At 63.8% G+C, this 12,573-nt stretch overlaps 1 protein-coding gene across 8 annotated transcripts in view; it reads right to left on the bottom strand.

Moving 5' to 3' along the window:
- Positions 1-11,133, bottom strand: part of TNK2 (tyrosine kinase non receptor 2) — a 17,711-nt gene extending 6,578 nt beyond the window's left edge. For 3 of the 8 annotated variants that reach the window (XM_019619056.2, XM_010716775.3, XM_019619057.2), the window contains exons 1-10: positions 10,295-11,133; positions 7,133-7,395; positions 3,523-3,700; positions 3,303-3,373; positions 2,118-2,330; positions 1,850-2,002; positions 1,344-1,621; positions 1,136-1,262; positions 901-1,047; positions 694-788 (exon numbers count right to left, since the gene is read on the bottom strand). In XM_019619056.2, the coding sequence (XP_019474601.1) occupies positions 694-788; positions 901-1,047; positions 1,136-1,262; positions 1,344-1,621; positions 1,850-2,002; positions 2,118-2,330; positions 3,303-3,373; positions 3,523-3,700; positions 7,133-7,395; positions 10,295-10,550 (1,781 nt within the window). In that variant the 5' untranslated portion in view covers positions 10,551-11,133. Of the gene's footprint in view, positions 1-693; positions 789-900; positions 1,048-1,135; positions 1,263-1,343; positions 1,622-1,849; positions 2,003-2,117; positions 2,331-3,302; positions 3,374-3,522; positions 3,701-4,707; positions 5,190-7,132; positions 7,396-10,294 lie in introns of those variants that run through there. The other 5 variants (XM_010716773.3, XM_031555045.1, XM_019619060.2 and 2 more) reach the window with 4 other exon arrangements.
- Positions 11,134-12,573: the final 1,440 nt, after the last annotated feature.

Here is a 12,573-nt window from a genome sequence, read left to right as displayed (position 1 = left end):
CCCTCCCCTCCCCTCCCTGCAATTAAACCACCGCCAGACCCTGGGCAAGAGTCATCGGGGAGCAGCCGGGGGAGAAAGCTGGTCCCTGCAGCCACACAAATCCGGCCTGATTCACCGTGCCGGAATGCGGGGAGCCAGCCCCAGGGGAGGGGGGCAGAAGGGAGGCTGCGCCTTTCTCCTCGCCTCCACCCTGCTGTGGGGCCAGGAGGGGGGCTGGCACCCTGTGCGACAGTGGGGAAAGGGATGCTGAATGCCTCCAGCGTGTCTCTTCGGGAGAGGGATCCTAGAAGGGATGCTCTGAGGATGGGCATCCAGGGACCCGGTGTCACCCACCCTCCCAGCCTGGAGCCAGGGACCTCCAGGGTGGGGAACGAGGGCATGGGGCAGAATGGAGCAGCCACTAAGCAAAGCCTCAGAGCAGGAGCAGAGGTGGCACTGAGGCCCTGGTGACAGTGGCACTTCCCCACTGCTATCAGCAGGGAGCGGCTGCCTGGCAGCTGTGTCCTAGGGCAAGGCCGTGGGGTGAGTCAGCGGGGACAGGCGCTGTGGGGCAGCCACGCTGCCCACATCATGGGGGACACAGAGCCCCAAACTCCCCACAGCTCAGCCCACTGCTCACCATCCTTGGCTGCCGGCCCCCACCCAGAGGGCCGTGCTTTAGAGGACTGGCTCAAGGTCCCCCCCGTGCACTACCTGCCCTCGATGACCGTGATGATGTCGTTCATCTGGATGTGCAGCTTGTCAGGTTCCTCGAAGTCCTGCAGAGCCCTCATGTCGGTGGGCTGGGCCTGCAGGGATGCTGGGGTGAGTGCATGGGGACACAGCATCTCCATGTCCCCCTTCACTCTGCACTCGGAAGGGGCAATGAGGACCACCTGAAATCCTCCACCCCACACCTACCTCCACCAGGAAGTCACGCAGGGCCACAAAGGTGGGCCGGTCCTCGGGCTTGTGGGCCCAGCACTGCAGCATGACGTTGTAGACGTCCTGGGGACAGTCCTCAGGCCGTGGCAGCCTCTCGCCCTCCTTGTCAATCTTGTGTAGGATCTGTGGGGCAAGGCAGTGCCATCACGGGACAGTGTGTGCTGGGGCAGTTCGTCTGGGGAGCCATAGATAAGGGGCTTGCTGCACCCACCTGGCTGCCATTGAGGCCAATCCATGGCTCCTGCCCATAGGTGAACATCTCCCATAGCGTCACCCCAAACATCCAAGTGTCACTTGCGTGGGAGAAGGTGCGCGTCTTTAGGCTCTCAGGAGCACACCTGCACAGGGAAGGATGTGAGCATCACGAGGGGTGGACCTCCAGATCCCCTTCCCCACGTGGACCCCCAGCCCAAGCTTACCAGGCAAAGGGCACCTTACGATGTTCCTGCATCACGTAGTGGTCATCGTTTTTGGGCAGAGCCCTCATCAGCCCAAAGTCCCCAATCTTGACCTGCTCATTGGAGGCAAGCAGGATGTTGCGGGCAGCCAGGTCTCGGTGGATGAAGCGCTTGGACTCCAGGTAAGCCATGCCCTTGGCCACCTGGATGGCATACTGGCACAGCGTGGAGATGAGAAAATGGCCCTGGTTCTTCCGCAGACGGTCCAGGAGAGAGCCCAGAGGGGCCAGTTCTGTCACCTGGCCCGTAGGAAGGGGATAGCAAAGTGGTCAGGCTGAGGACACCCCATTTTGGGCTGCTTTCTGTCCCCCAGTCCTGACACCACTGGAAGAAGACTGCAGTGGTGTCCATTGGAGGTGGGCTCCATGCCCACCTGGCTCACTTGGCCCCACACACAGCACCACCACCCTGCAGGGCTTGCTGACAGCAGCAGCCACAGGACGGGGCTGGTTCTGCTGGGGACTCACCATCTTCATGGGGTGGGAGAGCACCACGCCGTAGAGGCGGATGAGGTTCTTGTGGTCCAGCGAGTGCATGGCGTTCACCTCGCGGATGAAGTCATCCAGCACCTCCGGCTGGCTCAGCACGTCCGTCTTCAGACACTTCACAGCCACGTTGAGCTACAGCCAAGAGAAGGGGTGAGCCACGGAATGGGGACAGCACCTTCCTGGGAGTGTCCCTGTGCCCAGACCCCCACCACTGGCGTAGGGTTTTGCACAGGCTCGTGCCCCTCACCGTCTTGCCGGCAGGCGTGCACCACTCTCCACGACGCACAACACCGAAGGAGCCATCACCCAACTTCTCGAAGAGCGAGAGGTCCCGCTCCCTGATGAGGCAGGTGAGGGAGTGCTGGCCCCCTGTGTCGGCGGGGGGTGGCGTTGGGGGCTTGCGGAAGGTGCTGTGGGGCTGAGGAGGCAGCTCCGAGTCTGGGCGCTTCCCGCTGAACACCTGCAGCGTGCAGATGGGCAAGATGTGGGCTTGGAGACACCCACAGGTCCTCCCTCCCATTGGTGGTGGCCAGAGCCTGCCTCAGTTTCCCCTTCCCACCAGTGAGAGCTGTTTGGTGCCTTGCTGGTGCCAGGCTGATGGGTCGCCCCATCCACCTCTTTGGCTCTGCACACGCAGAGGTTCCTTCTGAAACCTACTGATGACCCCACGCGGTGTTTCCCCAGCGGGCGGCGTGCTGAGCAGCACTTCTAGATGGACAGAAGAGGCTGCCCTCCAGCAGCCAGAGGTCCCGGGCTCTCCTCGGCCAGGCTGTGGGCACACGATGTGCCTGGGCACCGTTCCAAGAGAAACCTCCAGCACAGTGACACATCCCTACAGCAACGTGGGCCTTGCGACACGCGCTGCTGCTGCCAGCTGCCCAGAGGGGTTGGGGACGGGCTCTCCACCCCACCAGCTGGCACTGGGCACGTCGCCCACAGGAAGGGGTCTGTCCTGGCTCACAACTGGGGCAGCTGGCACCTGCATGGGGAGTGTGGGGGCCAGGGCAGGCATGTGGCTGCGGGGGGAGGTGGCATTTCTCTGCCCGGCACAAGGCTGAGTCGCCTTCTATTAAAAGCCAGGCACAGCTCGGCTCAGCCTAGATGAGTCACAGAAGGGAGAGGCCACGACCCAGCGCCCAGCTGGTGAGCACACGGGCCATCTGAGGCTGTGAGGTGCCCAGGGGTGCAGCATCACAGCATCACTGTTATTAGGGAAGGGTCCCTGGATCCCCCGCCCTAGTGCTGCTGGGAGCTGAGGCAAGCAGAGGGCTGCACAGCCCATAGGGCTGGCTGAGGCTCTGCTACTAATTAGCTCTGAATAAGTTTCTTGGAAAAAGAGGCAAATCACAGGAGGGGAATGAATTTCCTGAGTGCCGATCCCAGCTGAGAAGTGACCCAAGAGCTGCGTAGGGCTGGGGCATGTTAGCCATACCTTGCTCATCCAAGATTTCCGCTTGCACATGGCTTTCCTCCTCTTCACCGCCTCCCACAGCCGCCGCTGGCCTATGGAACACAGAGACTGTCACTGATACAGGGCCCTTCTTGAGAAGAACTACCCTTCAGCCCTTGGGACCACATCTTCCTCTGGGCTCCCCAAAAGATGCAGCCACAGAGGGGTACAGGGGGAGGTTGAGGGAGGAGGATGTACGCACCGGGGCGCCCCATGCCAATCTTCTCCAGATCCTCATTTTTGACGTACTCGAAGTGGGACAGGCGGGTGACGTTGAGTTCATCCCGGATGCGCAGGAAGTATTGTTGCAGCTGCAGCTCAGTCAGCAGCTCCAGCAGCCAGTCTGTGCCCTCTTCTGCCTGCATGCTACAGCTCAGCTTCTGCCACACAAGGTGCTGGGTTAGTGGGGACCCTGCATTGCTCCCCAGTGTCCCCAGGAGCCCAGCCCTAGCCCACCCGTGTGCCAGAGGGGCTGGAAGCCGGGGCTGCTCCCTGTCCCAGTGCGGATGCCAGGGATACTCATGGGACTCATCTCCTACAGAGCCCATCCTGGGCTTTCTTCCCTATCAGCAGGACCCATGGAGAAGGGTACGAATCCCATAGTGCCCACAGTCCTAATGAAACACACCCTGTGCTGTATGTACCCAGGCAGTGGTGCCAGGGATGGAGAAGAGGCAGAGCCCCAAAACATGGCACAGATGCCCCTAACACTGTCCCCACACTGCATGCTGATATCTTACAGGCATAAGGGACAGTCCCACCTGGCACCAGACATGCACATGGGGCACCCCATGCCTGGCCCCCAGCCACACTCCCTGTGCCCAGCTGTTGAGGGCAGAGGTGGCAGCTGTCCCCTGCAGGGACAGACACCTCAGTGCTGTTCTGGTGCCATAAGGCGGTGGCACAGGAGAGAACAGATGGAGACACAGAGCCATGAGTGTGCAGGGAATGAAGGTCCCCAGGGTGTCATCATCACCTCCCCGGAGTTGTGCCGGGGCACAGGATCCCCAACACCATGGATCCTCACGTCCCCAAGTACCCCCCTTGTCGCACCGCACCTCAGTGTCCCCTCTCTCCCTCCCCACCATAACCACAGCCTTCCGGGAAAGGACCCGACTCAGCCTCCCACCTCCAGCAGCCAGAGGGGACGTGGGAAAGCCCCCATGCCGGCCCCACAGCAGGGCAGCCCAGTCCATCCTCCTCTTTCCCTAGGGAGACGACGTGGCCCCCGGCCCCCTCACCATCTGTGTTCCAGCCGCGTCACCGCCATCATAGCCCTCGGCTAAAAATACGGCGGGCACGGGGCACGCGGGGGCACTGCGGCCGAAGGAGCCGCCAGCTCACAGCACGGGGCCATCCGCGGCACCGGGGGGTGACGGCCACTTACTCGGTATACGCGGAAGCGAGCGAGGAAGGGGAAGGAACGGCGCAGAGTCTCGAAGCGTCGCATCCTGTTTGGCTGCAGCCTCGGCCCAATGTGCTCAGGGTACCCCTGGAGATGCCAGTGTCCCTGGGGCACGGCGAACCCAGCAGAACCGGGGGACCTACGAGGGTGTCAGCCCGGCTGGGCGACGGCTTGCTGAATGCCACCCAGGCACAGCCACCCCAGACATCCCACAGCAGGCGCAGAGGGCTCGGGGCATCCCTGCTGCACAGGGGCCGGCAGCAGGACGCAGCGCTGCGCTTCTCCTCCTCCTGCTTCCGTCGTGCCCTCCTTCCCGGCCGTCCTGCCCTCCCCTTCCCAAACGCAATGGGGTTGGAGCTGCGGCGTCGGCGCTTTCCCGATCGGTGCCCACGGGTTCGCTCCCCAGCAGTCGCTGTCTGTGAGTCCTGGGGCTTCGAGCGGCCGCCCTGCCCGGCTCCAGTCCCAGGAGGATTTATTTTAGCTGCGCGTTGGCCCGGCTCTGGGCCGTGCGCCCAGGGGGCCGGGCTCCGATCAATGTGCTGCTTTCTCTCTTGTTCGGCGGGTGCTCGGCAGCTGCACCGCCTGGGAGAGCGGACCCCGGCTCTCATTGCCATGGAAACTCGCTCCAGCCTTGGGAAAAGCTCCCAGGCCTCAGTTTCCCCCCTCAGGAAGCAAGGCGGGAGGGGGGACATCCGGCCCTGTGCTCCCAAAGGGGAGGCGGTGGGCATGAGGCCAGGGTGATGGGCACCATGCCGCTGCCCCACCAGCCAGAAGGGATAGCGGGTGTGCTGCCAGCCCCATAAACCCACTCGGCTGCCAGACCCTGTGGGGTGCTGCTAGGGGACACAGAGATGGACCCCTCCACAACCATCGGTGGGCCAAGGTGACATGGGACAGGCAGCTCTTGCTGCATTGTGGCCATGCCCAAAGAGCTTCCGCCGTGGCTTCCAGTGCCGGGATCCCGGCTGGCACCGGGCACAACGGCCCCATTGAGCAGTGACAGACGGGCACAGTGCCCTCGGCACCAAGCTCTGCCACGCGCCAGCTCTCTGCCCTGGGGACACCGCGGGTGTGGGGGTTCCCTGTCCCACTGTGCAGCCCCCAGCACCCTCTGCTACCCCCAAGCGCTGGACAGCTGTATTCCAGCTGTGCACACCGCGATTCAGGTCCCCTCCTCGCAACGGGTCCAAGAGCACAGGACCGACACCACCACCTCAGCCCCCAGCACCCCAGAGGGGTGCAAGCCCCCAGAAGCTGTGGGGCACAAACCACAGCACCCACCACCCAAGGAGACAGCAAAGAGCCACGGTACAGGGACACGGGGATGGATGGCACAGGTACCCACGCACACACCTGCAGCGCTGGGATGCACCCTACGTGCACACACGCTCCTGCACGGGCGGTGACGGCTCTCACGTGCACCCCAGGACCACACGCACGCAATCCTGCAACCACACGCACCACGCACACACCCCGACACGTGCACGACCGCAACCACACCTCCTTCTCCCCTTCCTTGCACTCAAACACATCACCTCCGCGCACCCTTCCCCACCCCCCTGCAGCTACCGCCGTGCCCGGGCGCACGTGCACCAACACCCCGAGCACCAACAGCCCACCACCCTCTCTCCGACTGACGCACGTCTGGCTGTGCGCCCGCACACCGCTCCTGGGCACGGCGGCCAAACACCCACGGCACCGCGCAACGTCACGGCTCTGCCCACGGGCTCAGCCCCCGGCGGCACACGCAGCGCCAGTGAGACGCGCGCCCTCCCGAGGTGACACCCGGGGGTGCACAAACACATCCCGACCCCCCCGCCGGCCCCTTTCCCCGCGTCCGTGCACCCCGCACTCCTCGCACCCAGATGGGGAAACTGAGGCGCGGTACGCGAGTGGTACCAACACGCAGCCAACCCCTTGGGGGTGAGGGCGAAGGGACAACCCCGATTTGCGCAGGGTGACCCCAGAAAGGGGACACGGGTCCATGCCGCTGCAGATGGCCATCTGCATGGCTGCCAGCCACCTGTGCTGGGCACCCTGCCCATCTTGCGGCAGCCCCTCTGTGCCCAACGCCGTGCCAGCGCCAGCTGAGCCAGACTCCCACCGTGCCACCAAGAGGGGACAGTGCATGCCTGTGTGAGAACACCTGGGTCCACATCCCAGCACTGTTCCCCAGTAACATAATTCCTCCCCCATCCCCATGCCCTGCGCCTCAGTTTCCCCACGCATCAGGGAAGGAGTGCAGCCACGCAGGGTGGCTGCTGTCCCCATGCCAATTTACTGGGAGATGCCACGCAAGGGAGCATCACCGTGACCCCCCTACACTACGCCAGCCTCGAACCCACAAGCACCCTGAGGACGCCGCGGGGGCCGTGCCACCGCTCCCCCCATCTCCCCCCGCACTGACCCGCCGGCACGTCATGCCCAGAGTGACGTCCTGCTGGGGAGGCAGCCCCGGGCGACTGCTGCCCATCCGTGGGGCTCGCAGCCCGCTGCTGTCCGACAGGCTGTGGGGCAGGGCGGGCAGCATCTCCTCCTCCTCCTCGGCGCTGCTCAGGCGCTGGTAGTCACATCTCTCGCCCATGGCACCGGCGGCGGGTGGGGGGCTCTGCGCCTGCCTGGGGGCGGCGAGGGTTGGAGCCGGGCACGGGATCACATGGCAGAAAGTTGCTGCAGTTCCGGAAAACAGCGAGAGGGTGAAGGTGACCGCGGTGATGGAGAGGAAAAGGGAGGGGGGAGGATGGATGCGGAGGGCAGGGGGAAAGAGAACGGGGAGCCCCCCAGGTACCCGTCCTCACCGTGGCACTGCTGTTCTCCTCCCAGCTCCGCAGCCTGCGTGCCCCCCCCGGTACCCGAGCGTGGAGGCGGGGCATCGGCGGTGGCATCACCGCAGCCTCCGTCTTCCCCCGGCTGGCACTGCGCAGCCCTCGTCGAGGCAGGAGGGAAGCAGGCGGGGAGCACCACCCGGCGGGGGTGGGGGCTAGTGGACGGTCCCGTCGCCTACGTCCCCGGGCGGGGGGGGCCGCAGCATCCCCAGCATCCTTCCTGCTGTGGGAGGAGGGGGAAGGGATGCGCGGGGAAGATGGCTGCTGCGCAGCACTGGCGCAAAGCTCAGCAGGGCAGGGAGCGTAGTCAGGCCCTGGTGTGATGGGGAAGCATGCGGCAAGGATACACTTTGTGATACCCCACCCCTAGCACAGAGCTGGGGGGGCCCTGAGATGCTGCCTGTGCCTGCAGCCCTCCAACATCACATGCAGTCACAGCAGGAGCGAGCGGCGCTGTGTCACCCCCCCAGATGGGGACCTGTCACTATCCCATCAGAGTCCCCCAGGTGCAGGGGGGCTTACAGGGGGCTGAGTCACAAGACAGGGAGGAGGCGGGGCCTGGAGCTCTGCAGCCCCCCTACACCTGTCTGTGCTTGGAGGCATCATACAGCCCCAAACATCAAAGGGCTCCTGGTGCCACCACTGCATGGCACGACACCCCACCCCATCTCCTGGTGCCAATGCCACAGAGCATGACACCGCATTCTACATCCCATTCTGTGCCCTGGAAACATTATACACCCCACCTCTTCCCCCAGTGACCCCCCCACACAGCTTCTCCCTTCCCATCCTCTCGCCCCCTCCCCCCCATGCACCCACAACCCCAGAGAAGTCGCAAGATGACCCCACGGTTCCAGTGCAGGGGGCACGAGCCCATCCTGCCTCCAACCTCCCAGCACACCCCATACCCAGCGGGGCAATGGCCTCTCGGCAGCCCCTCCTGCCATACCACAGAGGTGAGCTCAGCACCAAGCTGAGCCCGCGGGCACGGGGCGTGGGAGCAACAGCCACCTCCGCGCGCAGCCCCGCCGGCGTCACCGCTGTGACTGATGCACGTGCTATGCCACCTTCCTGCTGGCCCCGTCCACACTGCCCATACACCCCCCTCCCCCCCCAAAAGAACTTTCACCCAGTGCCGGTGGAGCAATGCTGCAGGGTCTGAGTCCTGTCCCCACAACCCAGGGTGACTCCACACAAGCCGGGCCAGGCTATGTGCATGGCATGAACCCTTAAACAGAGCGTTGGGAACCAAACCCCAACTGTGGGTTGTGAACCGAAACCCAATCCCAGCACCCATGGACCTGCGGCTCAGCCAAAATCCCAAAGCAAGAGCAATCTGGAGCAGGTGCACAGCATCACCCCAGGGGGTTCCCTCCAAAACCACGGCCACTGAGCTACCTGTGGCAGTGACAGTCACACAGACCACAAAGTGTCCTCCCCACCGCAGGACACCGGACCTCCCCATCGCTCCAGGCAAGCCAGCATCACCCTTGTCCCCACGTCCTCTTGATGTCCCCATGGAGCAGGGCAGCAGCATCCCCCACACCCACTCCATCTCCCTGCAGAGCTTTGAGGCAAGGGTTCCCCACTCACCTCCAGCACAGCACATCGCCCCGTTCACTGTCACATGAAGGCTGGGGCTCACCACCCTGCCTGCCTCCTTCCTGACAGCAGTGTCACCTGGAAGTGATGTCACCGACTCCAGCAGTGGCACGAGTGGCTGTGCCCCGGGCTGGTTTGCTCAGCCCTGGCGGGGCCCCAGGGGTGGCCCCAAATGGCAGTGACAACACTCAGCAGGCTGGCTGCTCCAGTGCAGCCATGCACACACACGCACACACACACACACGGGCACCTGCAGGATGCTGCTGCCCCACTCCCCTGTTGTGCTGCCTTGTGCCCCCTCCGATTCCCAGCGTGGTGTTCCCATACCGATGCGTGTTCTGCCTTCCTTGCTGCTGGCACCTGGCATGGCTCGCTGGGACATCTCGGAGGGCCGGCACGGAGCGATGCTGACACCCGCGGTGGGGGTGGGCGGCGAGGCCGGCTCACCGGGTGCCCCTGTGCTGTGGGCTCGGTGCCTCTGGAGCCCAGCACCATGGTTTGGTTTTGTCCCGGTGCATCTCCTGCTCTCCGCGCAGCCATCAGCCCTTGGACGTGTCCACAGCCCAGCAGTGCCCCCCCGCCCTGACAAAGCCTAGTGCAACCCCAATCCTCTCCCTAAGCCTCTTTCCTCTACTAAATCCACTCCGTATGTCAGGTCGCAGCTCATTGCCCACAGGAGCTGTTCCCCATCTCTGCACCCACATTAGGACCCAGCCCCAGACTGGAATGCATCCCCAGGGTGGTGGGAATATGGTGAACTGGGGGTTTGTAACAGAGGGATTTGTAACCCAATCTCATCCCTGGCTCTGTTTCCTCTGTTTGGTTTCAGGGCCCAATTGGCCGCATTTTGGCACAAAAAGGCAGGAGAGGCACAGGACAGCAGCCACGCAAAGAGGCAAGGACACACACTCATCAACTGTGGGCACCTTCAGCAAAGCAGCCCCCCAGCATCCATCCAGAGCCCCATGTCCAGAGCAGTGTCAGAGAGCACATGGCACAGCCCAGCACTGCCACACGATGGCACTGGGCTTGGCATCACTGAGCATCACCGCCCCAGGGATTGAGCCACCAAGAGACCCCCCTGCACTTGGGCACCCCAATGAATACTGATGTGTGCCTGGCAGCCCCCACACTCCTCTTACCTGTGCCGGGACAGGCGTGCAGCTCAGGTCCGTTGGCAGCACCGCTTTGTGCCCCAGCGTCCCCACGAGCCCAGCGGTGACGCAGAGGTGGCACAGTGTCACGGCTTGACCCACGCAGCCATGGGGGTTGCAGAGCTCTGGTCACACTGCCCATAGGATGCCCTGGGGAAGGAGAGGTCAAGATGGGACCCTGACAACCCCACAGAACCAAACCCAGGGGCAACACTAAAATGCCCACCCACAACTCGCTGACCATGGAGATGTGCTTCTACCTGGGGGCACATTGGCCATGGAGCATCAACCTCATGCACAGGGGTTCTGTGTACCCACGGTCCTCCCATTCCCAGCATGAGTATAGCATCTGGGCATGTCCAGGAACCCCAAATCTGCCCCCACGTGCCCAGAGCTGGGAAGGGGCCTCAGTGCCAAGCAGAGCAGCACCTTGGCCAGACCACGGAGCACCTGGCTACTCATTAGCACTAATTGGCGGCAGCCTAATGGGCCAGGCAGTAGAGTGAGCAGTGCCCCCTGGCGCTGCTCAGTCAGTGTGGGATCGCAGTCAGCCCAGAGCAAAGCCGGAGGGGGGTGGCTGGGCACCCCAGAGGGCACAGGGCACCTAGGGGAGCCTCTGCTCCTTGCATTAGGTTGGGACCGAGACGGTCACTGGGGACAGGGGGACAGAGACAGCCCTAAACGCTGCCCCAAAACCCTGTACACCCACACCAAGGGCTGCCCCCACCCCAAAGAAGCATTTTCCTCAGCTGCAGCAGGGAACGGAGCCGCACAGTCTCGCCCGCTCCTGCAGCACCACACCTGCAGGAACCGGTGGTGCAGGAGGTGCAGCCGCCCCATCCCCTGCATGCACAGCCCCATCCCCTGCAGGTATGGCCTCCCCAGCACCGCTGCCCCCCAGGTCTCCTCCATCTGCAGCTGCTGCACCATCCCAGTGCCGCAGGGTAAGGGCTCTGCCCCAGCCTGGGTGTTGCCGGGGGCTGGAGGCAGGGAAGGAAAGCTCTTCCCTGTGCTTTAGGGAGGGAAGGTGCACTGGGGGCAAAGATGTCTCCAGCCCCAAAGCCATTCTGCTTTGAGGAAGGTGCAATGAGAGCGCTGTTTCTCAGAGCATCCCTGAAATACATCAGCGGATGATGCTCTCCAGGAATGTCCACCTGCAAATCAGAGACAAACTCAGTGGCCCTGCACAGGATGGGGCTCGTGACACCCCCACCCACAGTGCCCCAAGGATAAGCGCCCAGCTGACCCCCTCCCATTGAGGCTCCACTGGTAGATCAGCCCCACATGGCTCAGCCACAGGGAACCTAAGAGCCCACACCTTCCCACCGTGCCCATACCCCAGGGGCTTCCCAGGAGAAACTGAGTCACGGCTGCCACCCCCGTGCCCAGCCCCGGGCAGCAGCAGGAGCGGAGCGGGGGCACTGGTGGCTCCAAGCTGTTCCCATACAGTCCCACCGGCACCAGGCCAATGAACACCAAGCTAACGAGGCCTCAGGTTGCTCGAGGTGTTACAAACAGGTTGCATAGCCCAAGCCCCCAACATGCACCCCGAGGTGGGTTCGTGTGGGGCCACAGCTGCTCAGTGTCATCTGTAGGGTGGGCTACTTTGCAAACTCTCTCCACAAAGAGAGTCCCACTCCTGCACGCCAAGGTGCCACTTTGCTCAGGTTGCAGCTTCAGCAGGGTTTTACCAAAGCAGATGCCTTTTCCCACCCGCTTCGTACCAAACCAGCCCAGCAAGGGTGCGCCTATGGGAACCCCACAGGAGGAGACCCACGGTGCCCGGCCAGCAGGCAGGGACAGGGGCTGCGCCGGGGCGGCTCCGCAAAGGTGAGAGCGTGGGGAAGCGCAGCGCCGGGCCGTGTCTCAGCCTGCCCTGGGTGCTGCACGGCCCCAGGGAACCCCGTGCCCGGGGTCACCGTGTCTGGGCCAGGGGAACGGGGCGACCGAGTGCCCCCTCGGGAGAGCAGGCCGGGCAGGGTCCTCTCAGCGAAGCACCGTCGGGATTAAGTTTTACAGCACTTAAAAACAAGAGGCTGAAAGCAAACCAATGCGTCTCGAGAGCTTTAGTGGGACAAACCTGCCCCGATGTGGCTGTGCCGGGGATGGAGGGTCCCTGCGCCGCGTGACGCACCCGAGCCGGGGGCCATGCCCCGAGCACAAGGATCCTCTGTTCAGCGCGCACAGCTCCCAGGGGCCGGGGAGGAGTGAGAGCGGAGCAGAGCTGCGCCCGCAACGCAAACCTTCCGCGGGGCACAGCTCGCCGG

The sequence above is a fragment of the Meleagris gallopavo genome, chromosome 11 (genome assembly GCF_000146605.3).
Source record: "Meleagris gallopavo isolate NT-WF06-2002-E0010 breed Aviagen turkey brand Nicholas breeding stock chromosome 11, Turkey_5.1, whole genome shotgun sequence".
NCBI classification, from domain to species: domain Eukaryota; kingdom Metazoa; phylum Chordata; class Aves; order Galliformes; family Phasianidae; genus Meleagris; species Meleagris gallopavo.
This window is presented reverse-complemented; position numbering and strand designations above follow the sequence as displayed.